Source organism: Pundamilia nyererei, unplaced genomic scaffold, assembly GCF_000239375.1.
Source record: "Pundamilia nyererei isolate P.nyererei 1_Seehausen unplaced genomic scaffold, PunNye1.0 scaffold00062, whole genome shotgun sequence".
NCBI lineage: Eukaryota > Metazoa > Chordata > Actinopteri > Cichliformes > Cichlidae > Pundamilia > Pundamilia nyererei.
The window spans coordinates 1109582-1130647 of record NW_005187463.1 but is presented as its reverse complement, the minus strand read 5'-3'; the positions used below and the strand labels follow the sequence as shown (position 1 = coordinate 1130647).

General features: G+C 39.9%; 1 protein-coding gene across 1 annotated transcript in view; it reads right to left on the bottom strand.

The window, feature by feature from the left end:
* Positions 1–1234: 1234 nt before the first annotated feature.
* dntt (deoxynucleotidyltransferase, terminal) overlaps positions 1235–21066 on the bottom strand; it is a 98007-nt gene continuing 78175 nt past the window's right edge. Inside the window, exon 11 of the mRNA XM_005735161.1 lies at positions 1235–1321. Within this exon, the coding sequence (XP_005735218.1) occupies positions 1235–1321 (87 nt within the window). The remainder of the gene's footprint in view (positions 1322–21066) is intronic.

Below are 21066 nucleotides of genomic sequence, written 5' to 3'. Positions count from 1 at the left end.
TTGTTTTGTGTCAGCAAGGTTGAAAGAGCAGCTCAGCGGGAGAGAAAGACAGAGGCCAAGAGGGAGAAAGTAGAAAGAGGTGGGAGAAGGGGAGGCCTGGGTCAAGTCCTCAAAGCGCCGGACTGTTCTACTTAAAAATCTTTAAATAGGGTGATTCACTAGAATGCTTTGCTCTCATCTGTCTCTGCTCTTGTTGCAGCATCCTGGGATAAACCGGAGGCTGAGCATCAAGAGGAAAGTGGGTTGGGGGATGAACAGCAGGGCAGGTCATGTCATCACTAAAGGAGCAAATCAGACGTACCCAAACAGCCCGCGGGGATCAATAAAGGTTCTTCATTAGAGGATCACCGTCCTGAAAAAAGGACACAAATCCTGATAAACAACCGCCATACATAAAACATAAGCAAAGTCAAAGCAATAAGATAATGGATGCTGGGGAGACAGAATCGCTTTGGCAGCCAAACTCCATTTGTGTGTTCAGCAAGCTCGTTTACCTTCCTTCTGAATTCTTCCTGATTTCCCACTGTAGCTGATTGCCTCTAATTTCAGCCAAGCATCTGGGGAAGTGGATTCATCGGGGAACAAAGAAAGGAGACGACTGGTCTTTGGATAGGGGAATGCCAGCTAAATGATCTCCAGTGGACGTAGGCTTAAATGGAGGCTAAATGGCGACGCGGAACGCTCCTCTAGCTGAAGCTCATTACCCGCCTCTCAATCCCCCAAAGACCTGGCTCAGCTTCACACTGAGCACTTTCCTGCCAGGAGGAGGGTGATTACAACATTTTGCTCGACAAAGAGCTCCCTTCCCCCTCACTTTTCTCATCGTTTCCTGTCTTCTTCCTCTCCCTCCCTTTTTCTCAGTGGTCACCCCCTTTACTGCCTTGTTTCTTTCAGGCTCCCTTTCTCCTGCACCTCACAGGCACCCCAGGCGATTCATACTGACTGATTAGTCTTTTTATCCTGCCTATGATTACAACACTTAGAGACAGGAGCCTGTGAATGGTACGGGAGAATGTTTATTTGCTGGCAGACAATAGTGAATAAGCAGAATTATGAATCACACGTCGTCATGTAATCTAGACAACAACAATATTGGCAACAACAACAACACAAAAGTGTATGGAAATCAAAAGCTGTTTGAAAGTGAATCACAGGAGAGCCACATAACGGCAAGCAGATGGGATAAACACTGATGTATGCACAGGGTATCATCCAGCCAAGGAGGAGCGGAGGCCTACGCATTTCTCTGCCAAGGCTCGATGTACTCGAGACCCAGATGGGCAAAGATGTCCTTTTCAGTTGTAGCTGCCAGGAACTCTTTCTAGAGAGAGGACACACAAACACAAAGTCAGTGACTTGTGCAGGAATTTGTCTCTAAGTCACCGGTGCAGATCCGTGGATTCTCAACTTGAAGTTTCGCCATTCCACAAAATGTTCGTGCCTTGCGCTCGCAGCCTCAACTGTGCTTGTATTTCAACTCATATCTCCACCACAAGCTGTCTTTCGATTTAGGATTTTATTCGCCTAGTGTGTGCCAAAGCTCAGACATGCTGTGATTCTGCAGATTTACATTTGAGCATCCACCTCCCTTCTAAACCCATAAAACCCCAACCTTGCTCTAAGTGATTGCTCTCTTCAGCAGATGAGTATTTTCCCTGGCGAATCACAACAGGGCTATTAACTACTGGCCATCTACCAGCGCCATGTGATGGGTTATGTCTTTATAGGAGTGGTGACAAGGCCTGACTCACCTTGGGTTCGAGACAGCCTGGAGAGAGAGGGGGCTGTGATTCTGACACGTTCTGCCCTCAAGTGCTAAACTGGACCTGACACGTTGCTGAGAGATGGTGGAAAAATCAAGAGCAAGTCAGCTCCCACAGCCAGCCAAAGGCAGAGATAACTGAGAGCAGCAAGTAGGAAGTGAAGAGAAGGGAAAACACTATAAGGCACAGCTCCCTTTATAATGGCTCGTTATTTATAATGCAAATGACACGTTTGGGTGGACTTTTTCAACTTGCAGTTTTTGCCATCATTTCTCTCAGGAATGGTTTCTTTGTTCAGCAAAGTTTAAAATGAAACAAGCAGTTTAAATAGAACACCTTAGCCACTCTATTTGGAAGTTAAAGTGTCAGTGTGCACATTGGAAAACTGTGATTACCCAACTGTCAAATAATGCACTAAAAAAAGTATACCAATGTTTTTGCCTTTCACTGATCTACAGTATAAATTTTCAGAAGTGGTTTGCAGTCTATGATCCTCAGCTAACCATAGACTGCAAGTAAGATATGTGGAGTCGCTTCAGTTTTATTTATATAGCACCAAATCACAACAACAGTCACCTTAAGAAAAAGACCGTACAATAATACAGAGAAAACCCCAAGAATCAGACGACTCCCTATGAGCAAGCACTTGGCAACAGTGTGAAAAAAACTCATTTTCAAGAGGAAGAAACTTCCAGCAAAACCATACTCAACATCTATCTGCTGCCAACCTCCAGTTAAAGGGGAAATATGCAGATTCCCCAACCATATGACATTGCTGGAGGTTAGTGGCAGTTGCCAGGTGAAATTAGAGGCAAAGAGCATGCTACATCAAAAACTTTGTGCACCATGGCAAATACGTTCCCTTTGACTCTCTGAGCTGTAGTGAAACTACAGGGTGAAAATCAGAAATTAAAAGTGGAAGCTGTGCCCTTCTGCTGAAAAGATGTGTGTGCTGTATGCAAACTACAGGTGGCCAAAGTGATTGCAGAGGTTGTTGATGCTGTACCTTTATTGTAACCAGTTTTACGCCAGTGACTGCCAGCAATCTCCAGCAACCACTCTCCAACTGGCTGCAGATTTAATTTCCTATCAACCAGTGGTTACCGGGGGTCACTGACAAGTCTAGGCCTGCATAAATGGGACATTAGCAATTGATTTCACAGTGACTACCAGCAACCATTTGTATCCAGTTTGGGAAGTTTTTTCCGTCATGACCTGTAGTTTCAGATTGTGCTAAGCCTGTGCAACTAAAACCTAAGACACCACAGCACCAACTTTACATTCACAGACTGGAGGCTTGTCATGTTGAGCCATACTCTGAATTATCCATCTTTTTGGCTCTAACTTCAGATGAATGTCTGAGACTATGAACTCATCAGCAGTGACTGAGCCTGACGGTAAAATAAAATAATGTAGCTGTTTCTGTGATGGATGAAGTTTGCATCACCTGTCTTTTCGTGCATTCAACAAAATAAAAGTAATGTCCATTCCCCGAAAGTTATAGACCCCTCAATCGCCGTCCTCCTCCCTTCACACAGACCAAAATCAGCAGATTTTACTGCAAGCGCACAAGAAAAAAGACACATTTTCTCTTTTTGGTCATTTTTTTAGTCATTTGTCATTTTTTAGTCAGGTTGGAGCATCTATTATCCTCTGACATCTTTAGTTCCTTGTGTTGTTGGTCTTGATGTTGCAGTACCTTGGGGATGATTGAAAAAAAATGGGCAAAACAAGTCCAGATTCAATAATCATGTTTCCTAAAATTAGATTAATATCTGTAGCTAGTCTCTTCAGTAGCACTCATTTTTTCTCTTGCACAACACATTTAATCAGCACTGTCCAAAGAAATATTATCTCTCTTTCCCAAATAAAAGTGTGCTGTTGGTGAAACAGTATTACATTTCAGTAAAGCCATCCTGAGGCCTATTAACCAGTCCACCATTGCCTGTATTTTTCACTGTTCTCATAACCCTGAGCCCATTTATTGCTCTAACCACTCAAAACACATGAAATGCAGACGCACATCGCTGCAGTTTATGATGTGGCAAGCTATAGCGTATTAAACATACAGCTGATAAAAACTTAGAGGCAGGAGAAGAAAAGAGAACAAAGGAGAGTGCTGAACAAAGCCAATGTGATTTGAAGTAAATACATATTTCTAACAACACATGGCAGGATTTATTGTCGAGAGGAAACAGAGGACAACTCGAAAGATCCGACTAAAGGAGAAAACACAAGACACAGATAAGATTCTCAACATTATCATTTTAGCCACTGTGCTGGATCAGGGCTAAAGCTGCACTGTCCACTTTTCTCAGTTCCTACAATCCTTACATGCCCTCAGGGAGACGTTGCTTTATTTACTTACCACAACACAGTGTGGTTCTCAGAGAGAAATCCACAAGCCTCGTGCACCTCTGGGTTCTTCCATTTGAGCAAGAAAAAGGAAATAATACTTGAAATGGCAAGCTTTATTCCAGAGCTGCTTGATGGACAAAAAAGGAACTTGGAGTTGAAGAACAGAGAAGCAGTTAATTAGAAAGAGAGGTTATCTGTCTGAGGCACTCATGTTGTCAGTGACTGGCAAGCCATCAGCACCACAAGCCAAAATGGCACCGGTGTATGTTACTGCGAGCCAGTGTCCTTGACTTAATAAGGCACTAATCAGCTACATGTTTCTCTGTCGGCCGCGTAATGACATCCCTCATGGATGTGAGAGCATATCAGTTCCTGCAAAACATCTGCCCCTTCTCTGCTGCCCGTCATCCTCTCTCTGCCACCCGTCCCACTGCTTGATGGATGGAGCTGATGGATATGGCTGCCTGCCCTACTCCGGCCTTACTCAACTGACACATCAAAGACAGAAAGGGAGACCGTGAGACACTGAGACAAAGAGACGAGAGGGTAAACTTGGATAGCTGTTCACACCTACCCAGCCAGCAAGCATCCAAAGGACAGAATCATGAAGGAAGCTCAATATCACTCCGAACTGGCACAATAGTTTCACCACTGAAAAATCAAAAACCTCCACAGCTACAACATACCAGCAGTAAAATATTCAAAGTTAGGGACATCCAATAACTTTACCTCATCAAGTGAACGCATTTGCATATGCTCTAAAATGTGTACTTCATCTTGTTTGCTTAAAACCAGATGTGGTGAGTAATAAAGTACAAATATTAGGTTAGAATCTCCAGGTATCTGAACTTTACTTGAATATTTATATTAACTTTTCAGTTTTACTTCCTATATTTTCAGACAAATATCTGTACTTTCTACTCTTTACATTTTTACAACAAGCTTGTTACTTTACATTCAACAAATTTGATGGAAGTCATTTTTCCAGACTATTGTGCACTTTAAAAACATCAAATCGATTGAACCTAAATGGAGGGAACAATAATATATAAAAGACAATCCTATTGGTGTATCCATTATCAGGGCTTATTACGCATGACTGACATAAAAGACACAGAGATGAAAGAGACACAGAATACCTAATTTATACATTATTTATTGCACTATGGAGCTGATGGAGTTGAAATGGGCCGGAATAATCCGGAATAAACGAAGCTTTTTCAAACAGCTCAACAAATATCAGCAAACAAACAAACGGGTTATGTGCAGTTTGTGTATGCTAGCTAAAGCCATAGCTGTTGTATTTCACAGGGAGAGAAGAAAATGAGACATAAATTCATTCAGCGATGGAGAAAGAGGAAAATCGTTTGTTTTTAAAGGTAAAGACTGCTCAGTCACATTTTATAGACTGGAAGTTTAAAGCATGCATAAAATTTCTGATTTCATTTTAGAGTTTACTTTTTATCATATACAGTAATGGGTCAGTACGTGATGTGTTGTAGACGTTTTTTTCATATTGTGAAACATCCTGAAAAACAAATTGAAGTCTGAAAAGTGTTTGAAAAGTGAATATTTTACAGCTGGATGAAAATACAACACAGGCTACACTGGTCACCTTTCAGTACTGTGCTGAAGTTTAGAGACTATTTTAGACTGGTGTAGAGACCTGTGGTGTGATCATGATCAGTGTTTGGTTTCAACGGTTACAGAGACCAATTTGAATTTAAGATGATAATTAGATAAACTCAATGAATTCCACCTTTATACTAGCTTTATATCGTCTAGCAGTGATTAATTAGCCACAATAGCTCGTGTAGCATCTGCCTATATCTTGCTGAATTTCTTTACACAAAGCGCAGGAGTACAGCTCACCTATCACAGCCTGTACACACACAAAAAAATCTATTAAAGCACACAATAGAAATTATTGTGGCCCATTTCTAAGTGATTTCTTTCCCCACACAACACTAGTACTATACAACCATTCTTACGGATCCCACACCTGCCAAATCTCACTTTAACCTTTGACTATTCTTATTTTCCTGTTTGGTGTGAAGCCAAAGTCATCCAGTATAAAGTATCTACATTACAGGCAACAGTAAATGGCTTTCTTTTGTATTTCCTTTTAGTTTTTCTTAGCTTGTATTCTCCCCATTAGAATTATATTAAGAGCTTAAATAAGATCGTATTCTTTTATTATTATTTATTATATTATTTTAACTTGAGGGCCAGTTAGCTTTGCAGAAAGATAGCTGGTAGAAATATTATCCGAAGCACCATCTGTAAAACAGGCTCCGTCATCATTTGTGGCTCCATTTCAGCCAGTAGTGTTGGGGATCTTGTCAAACTTGATCGAATTTTGAATGTGAAAAAGTACAATCAGGTTTGATTCATCATGTAACACCATATGGAAAGTTTCTGACTGGCAACGGCTTTGTTTTTCAGCATCACAATGATCCCAAACACAGCATCAGTGGAGTAAACGCAAACCTAGATAGAAAACACACACTCACTGTCAGCCATGGATTGGCCTCCCTTGACGAGGACGTCAAGACTAACAATGTGGTATCATGTTGACAGATAACACAACAAGAGGCAGCCAACAATCAGAGAAGAGCTTTGAATGTCCTTGAAGAAGCCTGGAGAACTATTATTAAAGACTACTTAAAGAAATGACGAGAAAGCTGCCAGAGCGAGCTCAGTCTGTTTTGAAGAATAAAGCTAATTGGAATTGTGTAAGCTCTGCGTTTGCCTGATATAGTGTGTTTTCATGTATGTTTATGCATATTTCAATAAATCACTTGTTTCCCATTTTTCTAGTAAAAGAAATGAAAGGTGGCCTAAGACATTTGCACAGTGCTCTACATCAAACCCTTTATGAATGAAGCCCCTGCTGCTCATCTTTCCTAACGCTTTTTGATTAACACAAGAATCAAGAGTTAGTGAAGTGGAACTACATGAGTTCAGTCTCATACGGAGCGACTGTATGTCAAAGCAGTCCAGCTGCCAGACCATAATGAGTTTGAATGGAATTTAAAATAATACATGTTGCAGTTCAACGTAGATCCTGCAAGAGCTGGACCTGCTTATAGAAATAAAGCTTTTACTACTTAACTACCAGTTCCTTTCAGCTTCAGCCTATTTGAGCTCACTGAAAATTCACTACCATGTTTTCGTTTCTGTGCTTATTTGAGTGAGGCAGCAAGTTGGTTCTTTAAAAAAAGAAAAGTGTGGTTTGCTTCACCAAAAAATACACAACCAGGTCCCAAAAAAGCTGATGTTGGATAACCATAAGGCCAGAAAGTTGCATCTAGAGGAGTTATAGTTGAATGTGTAAACAGTGTGTAAACAAGCCACAGCTTTTAAACCAAACCCTTTACAGGCATTATCATGTCAGTGTTTCACAGCTTGTTGAGCCACTTGACAAAAAATATTTGATGCAGACATAAAATGTTTCATAGTGCAGGTGTTGATTGTTGCACCCAGTGCTTGGTCAGCCACTGATGGCTGTTCAGCTAGCAATGTCAGCTATTAGGACATGCAATTAAGAACTTAAATCATAAATAACAATTTAATATGTGGGAAATTGTCTTACCTAACTCTACTCTATTAGATGGAAAAATAGCTTTAAAAAAACAGAAGAGAACTGAGCTAAAGGTCATGCAGACAAGTATGCAAACACGACCTGAAATCTATGCAAATTCACCCACGTTGTATAAGCCCTTTAGTAGGGGAAATGTATCTGAACAAAACTTGACAGTGCTGTCATCTCACTTTCAGTACTGACTGTCTGCTCAGCCGCAGGAGCAATGACCATGTATCAAGAACACGAGTGTGGAGGTCAGACTGAATGGCAGACACAGACAAAGCTTTCAAAAGCATCCGTTTCACCATGTTGTATTTTCATGGCTCTAATGGTACAATGAGCACATTCAGAGTAAAGAATTTAATGTGTGAGTCCATCAACCTTTGAATAAAGAGTACAAGGATTCCATCACAGAAAGCACACTCAAAGGGCAGAAAGGAAGAGGACGGCTTTTCCCCCCGCATAAATTTAAGATTATGAAATCAACTAATGTTCTCAGTCTGCTTTTTTTATTTTTTATTTGCACTTTCGTCTTTTCTCTGACAGTTAGAAATAGTTAGAAATAGATCACTGTATTGCCAAGAGATCAAGAAAAAAAAAAACTATGATTGCCTCTAAGTTAATTTGTCTTTATTGCAGCACAAGGGAAAGGGCTGACAGGGGCAGAAAAAGTGGGAAGTCGATTACGCTCCTGTGTCTGCCTCCCCCAACGATCCGCACACCCACACTTTCCCCTGTGCTCCGGTCTGCAAGAGCTCAGTGCACAGGACAGCCTGAGCAACCAAAGAGGGCACAGACACCTCACTAATCACACCAGCAATTAGTGCAAGCATCATAAAGCACCGCTGCCTATAAAACAGCTATTGAGTTTAGTGTTATCGTCATTACCCATCCTTCCCCGGCTTGCTAATCAGCTCGTGCACTGGGCAGAGAGGCAGACGGGTAGAAAATAATAAATTCCTAATCAGAAACAATGGGACTCTCACTTGACGTCCCTGGTGTTATGGCTCTCTGCTCCCGTGGAGGAGTAAACATTTGCAAATCAAAGTTATTTAGTTGATTAGGCTGCCCAAAGGCAATGAAAAGACACATCAAAGAGTCTGAGAGAAGTGTTGGATAAGATTTTTTTTTCTGTGCACTGACAATGTTGCAAAGCAGCAGCAGTTTGACACTTTAAAAATTATATTTCCATTTTCCTATTTTGCCACTGATTATAGGAAGTAGCAATGACAGTTTCTAACAAATGTTTGCACAATGCTACACTTGAGCACTATTGTGTCTTGCTCAGCATGAATGCAAGATAAATCATTAGTCAGCGCATTTAACGTCTGCCCAATTTTATGGATAGCGTAACCCATTTAAAACAAGCTTCAAACATTCTCAAGTGCCTGTATGCAGAAAAATCCACATGAACAGTGCCGACATACTATATGCATGAAAGTGATATAATGTTAAGACCCCGTTTTAAGATGACTGAAAGCTTTTCTACTCTTTTTTTTTTTTTTGCTTTAACATGTCATTATAAAGTAAATGTTGTTTGCATTGCTATGAAATAATAACACCATCGGCCTCTAGACAGGGTCTCTGTGAGCCTTGCTTTCATTACACAATTCTGTCTGCCACCAGAAACAAAATCCATCCTTCCATTTTCTTCTGCTTATCCAATTCACATTTGCGGGAGGGCTGGAGCCTATTCCAGCTGGAAAAATCAATAGCGCAGCCAAACTAGGAAGAGGGAGATGTTTTTTGATTTTCTTGGTAGTTATGCACAGGTAGCTGAAATGGAGACTGGGTGACGAACTGAAGGAATTGCTAAAAAAAACCCAAAATATCCCTGCTGTTGGACGAGGCAAAGAAGGCTAAAAGGGAGACTCACAATAACCTAAAGCAAAAACAAGCATGACGATTTTATAGTATAAGTTGTACAGATAGTATTCACACCCAGAATTCAGCTGGCACATAGCACAAGCGAGTTATAAAACCTGTCTATTTATCCTCCTACTTACAAGCAGGCATTTTAATATGCTGCAGATACTTCAGTGGGCATGATTTCCTTCAGCAAATGTCATAGCAGTATTCCAAATATTTGCCTTTAACATTACGGAAGATGACTGAATACTTATGTACAGTAATGTGCTCGCAGATGTACTGGCAAAAGGCAACGAATGAGAAAAAAATCCAAAAATATGCAAAAGTTATGAATGCAGTACAAACAAAAGCCTGACTAGGAACACAAGTAAATGTGAGAATGTTCAAAGACAATCTGGTAATGTAAATAATTTTCTTAGCCGCAGAGGGAACATGCTTAGTCATAGAAAATCCTTTGTTTTTCTATGCTACAGTTAGCATATTAAATCTAAATTAAAAAATACTTCACCTCTAATTAAAGTCACACTAAGCTCATGAGTACAATTCAGTGATTTGCAATATTTTTTTAAAAATAAACAGCAGCTTTTCTTGCACTTCTCGAGCCACAATGAGGCGTACCAGGAAACCAGTTTGTCAGTTTTGAATTTGCTTAGCATAGAGACTGCATAGAAACTAGTGATCACTACGGAAAGACGCACCTGACCAATTGGCAAGTGGTTGCTGGAGATTGCTGGTAGTTGCTAGCTAAATGTGGTCGTAAAAACTTTTATGGAGCTGCACTGATAAAAGAAGATTCCCACGTTCACTCGTAGTCTCTATGCAAGATGCTGACTTCTCTATGATTACTCACCACCACTGAGTGGTATTGAAATAAATAAAATATTGAAATAAATAAAAGTAAATAAAATAAAATAAAAAAGTAAATCTAACGCAAACTGGAAACAGTATCCTTCACCTTCAAAATAAAAGTCGCATCTTTTGAAGGATTTTGTGGTGATGGTAAGCTAAAACCTTTATTTTGAAGGTAAATATTCTGCAAGCGACCATAACAATCACAAAGACATTTTTGTTACACTAACCTATTTTTGGCTATCTGCAAACCTTCAGCAACCACTCTCCAACCAGTCAGGGAATACACATTTTTTCCTGGTGACTGCAGATTGGCAAAGGGTGTCTGACTAGTCTGTGCTACTGAGGTCTTAGTTATTGACAACCAAACTGTTTAGATAAGTTAGAGAAAAAATTATGTTTATATGAGATCAGAGAAGTGACACTATAGTGTGATGCCAAGGAGATCTTGCTCAAGGGTCCTAGGAAGGGAGATTGAGCTCATGCAACTGCCTGAGTGATAGGTTTGACGCCTATGTCTGACATATGTTGGGCCTTACGGTAATTTTCTTTCTTTGCTCTTTTCTTCTGTCCAGTATCTACTGTCAGTTTGCCCCTCGACATTTGTTAGGCACTGAAAATATCATGCACAGCTAAACCCAACAAAGCCAAGCCACATGTGAATCACATTTAAAATATTATTTTTCTTTTACACACAAATAATAATAACACTGCTGGCCATCTAATAGTATTTTAAAACAACCTTTGCACTCCTTGATGTTTATTTGCTGCCAGGCATGTCATTTCCATTTGCTCCATAACCACTGACACGAAGTTCATCACTTGGCAGGTGTCTTGTGGATTGTAGGAGATTTTTCCCACAACTGTACAAATTTGCAGCTCCTGTAATTGTAGCTTGACTCATCCTCATGTGGACCCAAACAGAAACCTCTTCTAATGATAACAATAAATTAAGTTTTTCTGCTCCACTGAAGCCCATAAATAATTAATTGGTTTGTTGACGAGGGGATGGTTTAGCATGACCAATTTGCTTCCTGCTACAGACAGTGTGATCAGATGCTGCTGACTCAGCAATCCGCTCATTCTGGTCAATTAGAAACAGCACATTAGCAAAATATGAGCTTTGTTTAGAATGTTTTTATGACACATTTTCTCATTGATAGGAGCCGAGAGCTCAGGAATCATTTCATTGGGCACTACACTGAAAAAATGGAATGTTATATAAGCAGAGAACGTCTGAAGGTTAGACATGTAAGCTTCTCTATACCTAATCACAGTTTTGGACATGCATCCAAGCCATCTTTGCTTATATTATGCACTGCCAATATTACACTTTATTAGGTCCATTTTTGTCTTCAGAGTTGCTTTAATTCTTCGTGGAAGAGATTTAGTGAGGTGATAAAGGGTTGGTGCTAATCTCCTGTTCCATTACATCCCAAAGGTGTTCTGCTGAGTTGAGATCTGATGGCGGTGGAGGCCATTTAATTACAGGGAACTCATTGTCATGTTCAAGACACCGGTTTGAGATAATTTACAATTTGTGACATGGTGCATTATCCTGCTGGTAGCAAACATCAGAAGTTGGAAACCCTGTGGTCATAAGGGGGTGGACACGGTCAACAACAATACTCAGGTAGGTTGTGGTGTTTAACAGATGTTCCAAAAAATATGCCGTGTGCCATTACACCACCAGAAGCCTATAAGCCATTGACTCAAGGCAGTGTGGATCAGCATGTCTCATGCTATCTATTCTCAATTCTAACCCCACCATCTGAATTTCACAGTGGACTCATCAGACCAACAAATATTTATTTTTCTAATCTTCTGTTGTCCAAATTTAGTGCTGACAAAAATGCCGATCATGTTGTTGTCTTCTGCTGCTATAACCCATCAGCTACTCATTGGATATTTTTTGGACTGTTCTCTTTAGATTCTAGAGATGGTTGTGCAGGAGAATCCAAGTTGATCAGGGATGTCTGAATTACCCAGACCAGCCAGTCTGGCACCAGCTGCAAAGAAAATCACTTAAATCCTATTCTGATGCTCATTTTAAACTTCACTGTGTTGTCTTGACCATGTCTACATGCCTAAATGCATTTAGTTGCTCCCATGTGACTGGTTCTTTAGACATTTAGGTTAACATAACAACAGTACCTAATGATGTGGGCAGTGAGTGTAGAGTACAATGCAAGTATTGAGCTATTTGTCCTCTCTTTATTTTTCAGTTCAAAGGCAGCGGCAGACCTTTCTAAAAGTGGTCTTGTAGTTCTCCATGCTTTCTGAAGATCCTTCAAAGTTCATCTTTGGAAGCTACTTAAAGATATTACAAGAAAAGCTCGCCTAAGAGACTTCAAGCTGTGTTGAAGAATATGGTCATATCAAATATTTACTCTGAAGCTCATTAGAACTGTACAAATGTCATACTGGTTTTCCATTTATTTTTGTGGGTTTCAATAAATCACTGCAGCTATTTCCCTTTTACCTAGAAAGGAAAAGAGGGGCATCTCAAGACTTGTGCACAGTACTCTATATATTACTAATATCATACTATTATTACTGCACACTCACCCCCTTTATACTGAAAGAAAACCTGAAATAAAATTTAGTTCTTTCTATAAAATCAAGGACATCATCAGAAAGGCTTAATAAAAACCCTTTTTACATCTAGGTTCTGCTGATTAGACAATAATGTAAATGTTTTACCATTCTTAATGCGACTTTTGAGACTTTAAAATGAAAAATTTGGACTGTTGAGTGTTGGGTAATTATTCACTGTGATTAACCCTAGTGCCTGATTCTGGATGCGGTGAGACCAAATAAATCAGGCATGAGGGCACACGGGGTTCTGTTTTTATAACAGCGCACTGCCGTGTGCATTTTTCCCAGATGCCCATTGCTGTATTTTGTTAATAGAACTCATTTTGTATTTTGGGAAATCATTGTGGTGGTAAATGTACCACTGGAGAGTCAAAGGTGTGCAATATTGTGTGTCAGTCATAATCATGCAGTGCAGGGTAATTTGGATGTCAGAGCCTTGAATCGTGCGCTTCCGGAGAATCAGAGTTTCATGAAAGTGAAGGCAGCCATTTTCTATTATTTTCATGGCTTTAGTCTGCATATCAATTGATTCTAACAAGCAACATGTTTAATTCTACAGCACTTCATCATCCAATGCAGAGCATCATGACGCCCAGAGTTAACAGGCTGTCGAGCCATCCTTCGTCTTGCAGCTCATGTACAGTTTCCTACTCTTCTCTTGGGATCTGAGAACATGTAGCCAAATATGTTATCTCCTCTAAAAGCGGTTTGATTTAAAGTACCATATATGTACCTTAGAGTCCCATTGGGAGAATCATTTATGGCAGTGAGTCTTTTGTGCTAGAGTTTTACTCCATTACAAAACTGCCTCAGTGCGACTGATCAAAGCAGACTCCTTTTAAAAGCAATGAAAGCGTTCTTATTTGACATGTTGAATCCAATGCACGGCCGGATTAATGGATTCCTCCTCATCACACCCTGGTTCTAATACAGTGTCATTGTTCCCAAAAGGTGACAAAAAAAAATCAGTCACCACATCCTGTTTCCTACATCATTACACATGTGGAGCTCTGGAGGAACTGTAGCTTGTCATCTTTGCTTTGCCCCCCCCATATTTTGTCCAAGTGTTGGTTCTGCACACAGAAAATGCATCACCTCTGAGCAGGAGGACTCTGATCAACAAACAGTGCTCAGAATAGCTCCTAAATAACCCTTCATGAACTTGGTACAGGCTGAATCATCACATTACATCTACTGACAACAGAGTTGCTTAACACTTTTTACATAAATTTCTAAGCCTTGTTTTTCAAACCCTTGCACTTATATCACCATTCAGTGCACTTTACAATGTACACTGGCACCTAAACACATCGCAGCCTATAATACCAGAACATTTATGTCTTTCAATTCAGTCAGTAGATTTTTTTTTTTTTACCTGTTACGTTTGTTCTTTACAAACCAGCTCCATCTGGAGCAAACATCTGAAAGTAAGTGACACTTTCTCTCAAGCAGGCAGCAATGCACAGCTTTATCAGACATGGAAAGTTAACCAGATGTGCGAAACCATTCAGTCCATCTGCACCCTTGAAACTTTTTTCTTTTCTTGTGGCATTTTGTTTGAAAAAATGTATATTGTACAAAGCGTAAATATAATCTTTGCACGGTTCATTCTAGTTCGTTCACAAGTCATAAATGGGCTAATTGCTGCCTCAATGGGAAAATAATGAACACTACAACTGAAATCAAACAGGATTAGTTAACCTCAACTATTTTCTAATGACTTGTAGTCATTAGCAATAGCAGACAATCTGTAGCGCGGTGGGGCATTTGTGGAAGCAACCTTACTGACGACAAACAGTTTGCAGTAACAGCAAAAGGTGTTTTTAACCTGTCCTGTTATAATTTCAACAACAACAGTAGCCTTCACTTAATGACTGTGCTCTCAAAAGTCAGCACAGCTTGGGTCAAAGTTCAGCTAATTTGAATAGATGGTTTCGCTGCTCGCACGTAGACTTGACCCTGGCACAACCACAACAGATAATATACGCAATTAGCTAACTACCCCATATAAACACCAAAAAATGCTATTGCACCACATGCTACTCTGTGTATGATGGTCTGCTGAAAGTAAAGCCTGGACTACATAACACTGCCGTCTACATCAGTCTTTTAAAGTGACAGCATGCTGTGATTCAGTTATTCAGATATAGATCACTTGTATATTAACATTCCCAATTTAGATATACCCACGGCACTGACATAACAAGACAGAGTGCATGAGTAATATTGTAGTACGTTGTGCAATTTTTGACAGTAAATCAAAGCAAGATTAAAGTTGGGATTTCTTTTGGGTTTTTTTTTACCACGGTAAGTTTATTTTGATCATTCACAAAGTCATCCTACATGTAAATTTAGGGTAAGCAAATTTTTACTTTCATCATTCTGTCACATTGCCGCTATTATAGCACAGCGAATGCACTTAACTCTTGTTTGAAAAGACTTGCATGTGATGCTGCAGGTATGTGATAAACTACAAGCGGGACCATGAGAGGGAGACTGGCATCAGGTGTCTCGTGTTCTTGCCGTATAGAGCGTTCTCTTGAAGAACGGTGTATTTTAGCGAGCTGAACAATTCCAGATGCTGGAGAGACACATGCACAGTCTGAGAGAGTCTATTAATGTGAGGCACGCGTCGGGACTTAATGCTCCGTTGGATGTGATGCAAAAATGGTACAAGGTTACGAAACGTAACCGCGGTGCACATTCAGACTGCAACTGACATGATTACATGCTATCGGAGTGCATGTCTAGAAGGGGTTGGAGCTGACAGTAACTCAGCCACTAGTGTGGAGCTCCACTGCAGATTCATTTAGTGATAATTGAGATTCAGCAAAGCCACTTTACTGTGAAAAATATGTTTATACATATCATATATGACGCTGTTGTGCAGTGAATCCTCCCACACTTTTTACCACAAGACAAGGCTAGAGCATCCCAGTGACTTTTTACTCAAGTGTCCGTGTAAATAAATCATCGGGTAAACTGAAACGAGAGCCTGGATGGAAGGGTGCCTGCACCACCGCAAGGGCTGTGTCAATTAATGTTAGATGACAAGCAGACAAGGTCCAACACCAGGCCTTCCTGAAACCTACTGCCATTCACTTTCATCAATAATGGACGAGGATCTGTCTCTTGAGTGAGCCAGCACATCCTGGATCAGCTCTCTCATTATTTTCTCTTTTTTTGTCCCCTTGTTCCATCTTCCAAGTTTACAGAGCAACTCATTTCTTCTCTTTGTGTAATTCCAGGAAAATAGTTTGCAGGTTGCAGGATTCAGGGATAATAGCCTTCTATTGAATTTTTTTTTCCTTTTTTTTTTTTTTTAGTAATGCAAAACACAGCCTCAATAGAATCTATAAATACTTCCCATCCTTTTTTCCACCAATTAAGCGCTGGTAACAGGCACTGTGTGGGTGGATGGGAGGCTGGAGAAGTGGAGGCAGATGTACACTGGTGTGGTGGTGATGGTGAAAAGGGTGTCAGGGGGAGAGAGGTAAGAGAATTAAAATGCAGTAAGTGAACAGATAATATTCATGCAATTATCCTGGATGTACTTTTCTTCTTTTAGAAATGCTCCTTCCTCTAAACATGTCCATCACTCGTTTCACCCCTAATTCCCCTTAATTTCAGTCTATTTTTCAACAGTTCCACATTCCCTCCTCTATCATTACCCCCTTCTGTCAAGCAGTAGCTGTCAATATGATTTATCAGTGATGCTAACTGATGTAGTTGTCCTACTGTGAAGGCTGATTAGATGACCATCCTGCTGCTACAGCCTTGTCAGGGACTACAGTCTTCAGGAACGGTAACAGCATTGCCCTGTCTCTGCCCTTCTCTTCATGTGTCACTCTTGCTTTTTTTCCTCCCTTGTTTCATTGTCATTGCTGTTTGCCTTCCCTTTAGCGAATTTCCATATTGAGTGTTAACATCAAACATCAGCCTCTGAAAACTGTCCGCATAAATTGAAAATTAGAGCTGATTTTTTTGAAGCACGTTCCCATTCTTTACAGTGCTGTAGATTTGCCCTATATGCCCCAGAAAAACTGCAGGTGTTAGACATAAACAAATTCTACTCCATCTACAGAAAATGATAAATTGGAACACAAGACCAAAGCACAAACTGTTTGTCAAGAAGCACTTAGAAGCACTCCATCACCGGAAAGTAGGATTCAGCATTGTGTTGCCCTTTATAGCAAGCATTGCATGGCTATTTATTTATGGCTATTTTATTTATTTATATAGTGCCAAATCAAAACAACAGTCTCATCATGGTGCTTAATATTGTAAGGTAAAGACCCTACAATAAGACTGAGAAACAGCAACAATCAGATGCAAGTATTTGAGACAGTGGGAAGGGAAATTAAAGAAGCCTCTATTAGAACCAGGCTCAGAGAGGGGCAGCCATCTGCTGTGACTGGTTGGGGGTGAGGGGCAAAAGAGACACTTTTGAAGTTAGCCAGAGACTGATAATAACTATCTATCCATTCTCTTCTGCTTATCCTTATGGGGGGTCTGAAGCCGATCTGAGCTACCATAGGGCGAGAGGCGGCGTGCACCCTGGAGAGGTCGCCAGTCTGTCGCAGGGCTAACGTAGAGGAGCAGACAACCATTTGCACTCACATTCACATGGGCAACTGAGAATCAACAATTAACCTAACCCCACTAACTGCATGTGTTTGGACTGGAGTTAATAATGACTAATGATTCAATAATATGAAACTCATAGCGGCTCGCATCAAATTGTGATTTTCTTATATCTCAACTTTTGGGCCTCATTCACTAATATTTGCGTAGCAACATTCCTACACTAGGCAAAAAATGAATTTGCACACGCGACTGGATTCACGCCATGTGTGCGCTGGCCGTTTTTTCTTCAGTGTCGCCATCACTAAACTTCTGTGTTCAGTGCGATGATGTTGAATATTCCTGATAAGTTCTGTCCCTTCTCATTTAGTCAAACACCTTCTCAGTGACACTAAGAGCAATATATATTGTTTAACAAAATGTGAAAATATCTTTATCTTTGGTTAACCAAAGACCATCTTCTTGATTTGGAAACAGGCTCAATTTTTCATCAAGTGTCAACTTGGAGTTGACAGTTATTTAGTAGAACCGTTTTGGATGAAAACTAATGACATTTACTTCAGCTTCAGCTATTTTTTTGTATCTTATACTTATTACATATTGTTATATTGCTAACTTAAGCTGGAGAACTGTAGCGATTTTTCCTGTTCTAAAATATTGTCAGCCTGTTAGGATTTAGCTTAGAGCTTTGCAGTGTCCTGAGCTCCACTTCAAAGGATCACAAGTCTTTATTCTTTTCTCAAACGCTTTACCAAAATTCTGAATTTAAATATAAAAATACATTTTAAAAATACATACAAAAAAAGCAAAAATATTTAATACAGTACTTCCATGTGAGTAAAAACAGATAAAATCATAAACTGGTTGACTACTTTTTAACTGGCTCTGCACCACTAATCTTCATCAGCTTGGACCATTATTATGCCAGCCATCCCACTCCACACTCCCCAGTTCATCCCATTAAAGTCCCTTAATTGTTTCCCTGACCTCTGTGTGGAACGACCCAATCAAATAGCCAATGTATCCTGAAATGAATGTCCATATTTGCATTGTTCACTTTTCATTAGGGTGTCATTAATTTAGTGGCTGGAGAAAGCAGGGATCTTATTCAAGGGGAAGGAGGTCAAAAGAAGACCTTTCACAATGAGAAGGTGGCCAACTCATTTTTATTCCACAGCTCTTCAAGAAATATTAGTTACAATTGATTAAGAAATCAAAACTCAGTATTTATACTCTCTATATATACACAAACCACATGTGCTTCAAATATAACAAACCAACACAGAATAAACTTGCTTCCAGTTTTGTATTACAGTTTCTCAGAAATCCTCAAATGTCTATGGACTGGTCAGAAAATATCTGGAATGAAATCAGACATGAATGTAACACCTTCACATTACACTAACCGAATGCTGCCACTGTATAATTCATGGTGAATTCACCCCGATTTAACTGTCTGCATTCCACCACAGTCAAAACCTTTCACGACCGACTCAGGGACTTGCCAGAGAAAACATCCAAACTGATCAAAGTAAATCCTTGAAATGAAAAATTCTTTGAACCCTTTTTGACTGTCAGAGAAAAAATTGGAAATATGTGCTGGGCTTTTATGGCAAACATGCAAACCCCAGTCTTTGTAATGCTGAGTGGCAGCTCCCTTAAAGGAGAGCAGGGTTTTTAATCAGAATAAATGCAAGAAGACACTGAGACTTGTTGTGTGAGGCATTAACATGGTCAGAGGATCAGCAGGGAAATTTGAAGCTCTTAGTGGAAATCCTAATTACAATGCCTGGACACAGACTGGAAGCAAATGAATATCAACCAAAGATAAGAAGCCAGGCAAAGTGCAGCAATACATGGTCAAACCAAAAGCTTTTGTCTGAATTGTCTTTTAGCAACTACTAAGCATTAAAGGCAATCCCAGAAATATGCTGTTTACTGCTGGAAATACCATATGGATCCGGATTTAGTAAAACATGAACAATCTGATGGTATTTGCTGTTATCTTTATTCCATCTCCATTGTTTGACTTGTATTCTGTCTACAGTGCAAGGCAGGTGAAAAGGTTAGATGGTGAGGAAGAAAGTGGCATTTCAAAATTAAAGGCTGTGCAGAAAGGAGCGATTTGTTTAACAGTGAAATTTACCCTTGGTGATTTTTAATTTTCGTTTTTAGGCAGAAACAAATGATAGATGTAATTATGAAGTGTCGTGGTACCATAGAAGTGAACATATAAGGACGTCTTACCATTCTGACTCGTATGAAACATAAGTAAGTACTCGGGGACCAACAAAGTAAAAAATCTGCTCCATACTTAAATATCCCACCACCTGATATGGTAGTATCTCAGAAAAGGGCCTGGAGTATCCTGTTTTTAAAAACGATGATGACAATATCAGATTTGATGGGCATATGCTACTTTCCACTTGCTTCATTCAATTTCATCCCCAGTTGTGTGCTAGCACTGACATCAGAGGAGTGTGGTGGCCAGGTCAAACTGGCTATTATATCCCACAACTGCACTGTGATGTTATCTTACTTCTTATGACCTGAGCCACTGGATCCATCTCTCACATCCATCTTCCAAGGGCAGCCAGCCACAGAAGCAGTATTTTGCAAATGCCACCACAAGGTTCCCAAGCAACTCGTTTGCATTGTGACACTCAGACCTCTCTGGCACACACAATCCAGCAGCAGAGTCATCCTTTCTTTAGTATTAGATAGAATCTGTGAATGCTGACGCTTGCACATGCATCTGGGACTGGTGGACTTCCTTCCTTTTTGTTACCTAGTATTTAAATCTAAAACAAGACAAAGAAAAGATACCAAAACATGATAACATCCAAGTGGTCCTTAGATTGATAATTAGAAATGTTTAATGCTAAATTCTGCACCGTTCAAACAGCCTCATAGCTGAACAACTATGAACTGATCTTCTTGAAAGGTGTTATATAATTAAAATTTTACTCACCTACAGTGCCTCTATGTGCCACATGTGAATATTCTACCATATACACATTAGCACTATATTTAAAGCAGCTGATAGGAATGTGAGTGCTGTATGTATTTGTTTATAAATCACACTAAATAAAAATAAATACCTAAAGATGGAACTTTATGAAAAATTGTATCAAAGTTAACAACATTAATAAAGAGGTGGACATAAATGAACGCTATGGTCACGCTAGTGGGAAAGTTCGGGTATCATCTGCATACATGGAAATGTATCCAGTGAAACCTGCTTGCCACATTTTAGATTTAGGTTAGAGCTTACTGGTCATGCAATTAGCTTGTCAAGGCTAGCTGTTGCAGGCAGGAGGAAGGACCCAAATGCAGGACTCGGTACGCACGGGGATGAGCTCAAAAAGGCAGCTTTATTTTGCTGTAAAACACTAAAATACTACCAAACAAAACCCATCCATCCATCCATCCATCCATCCATCCATCTTCATCCGCTTT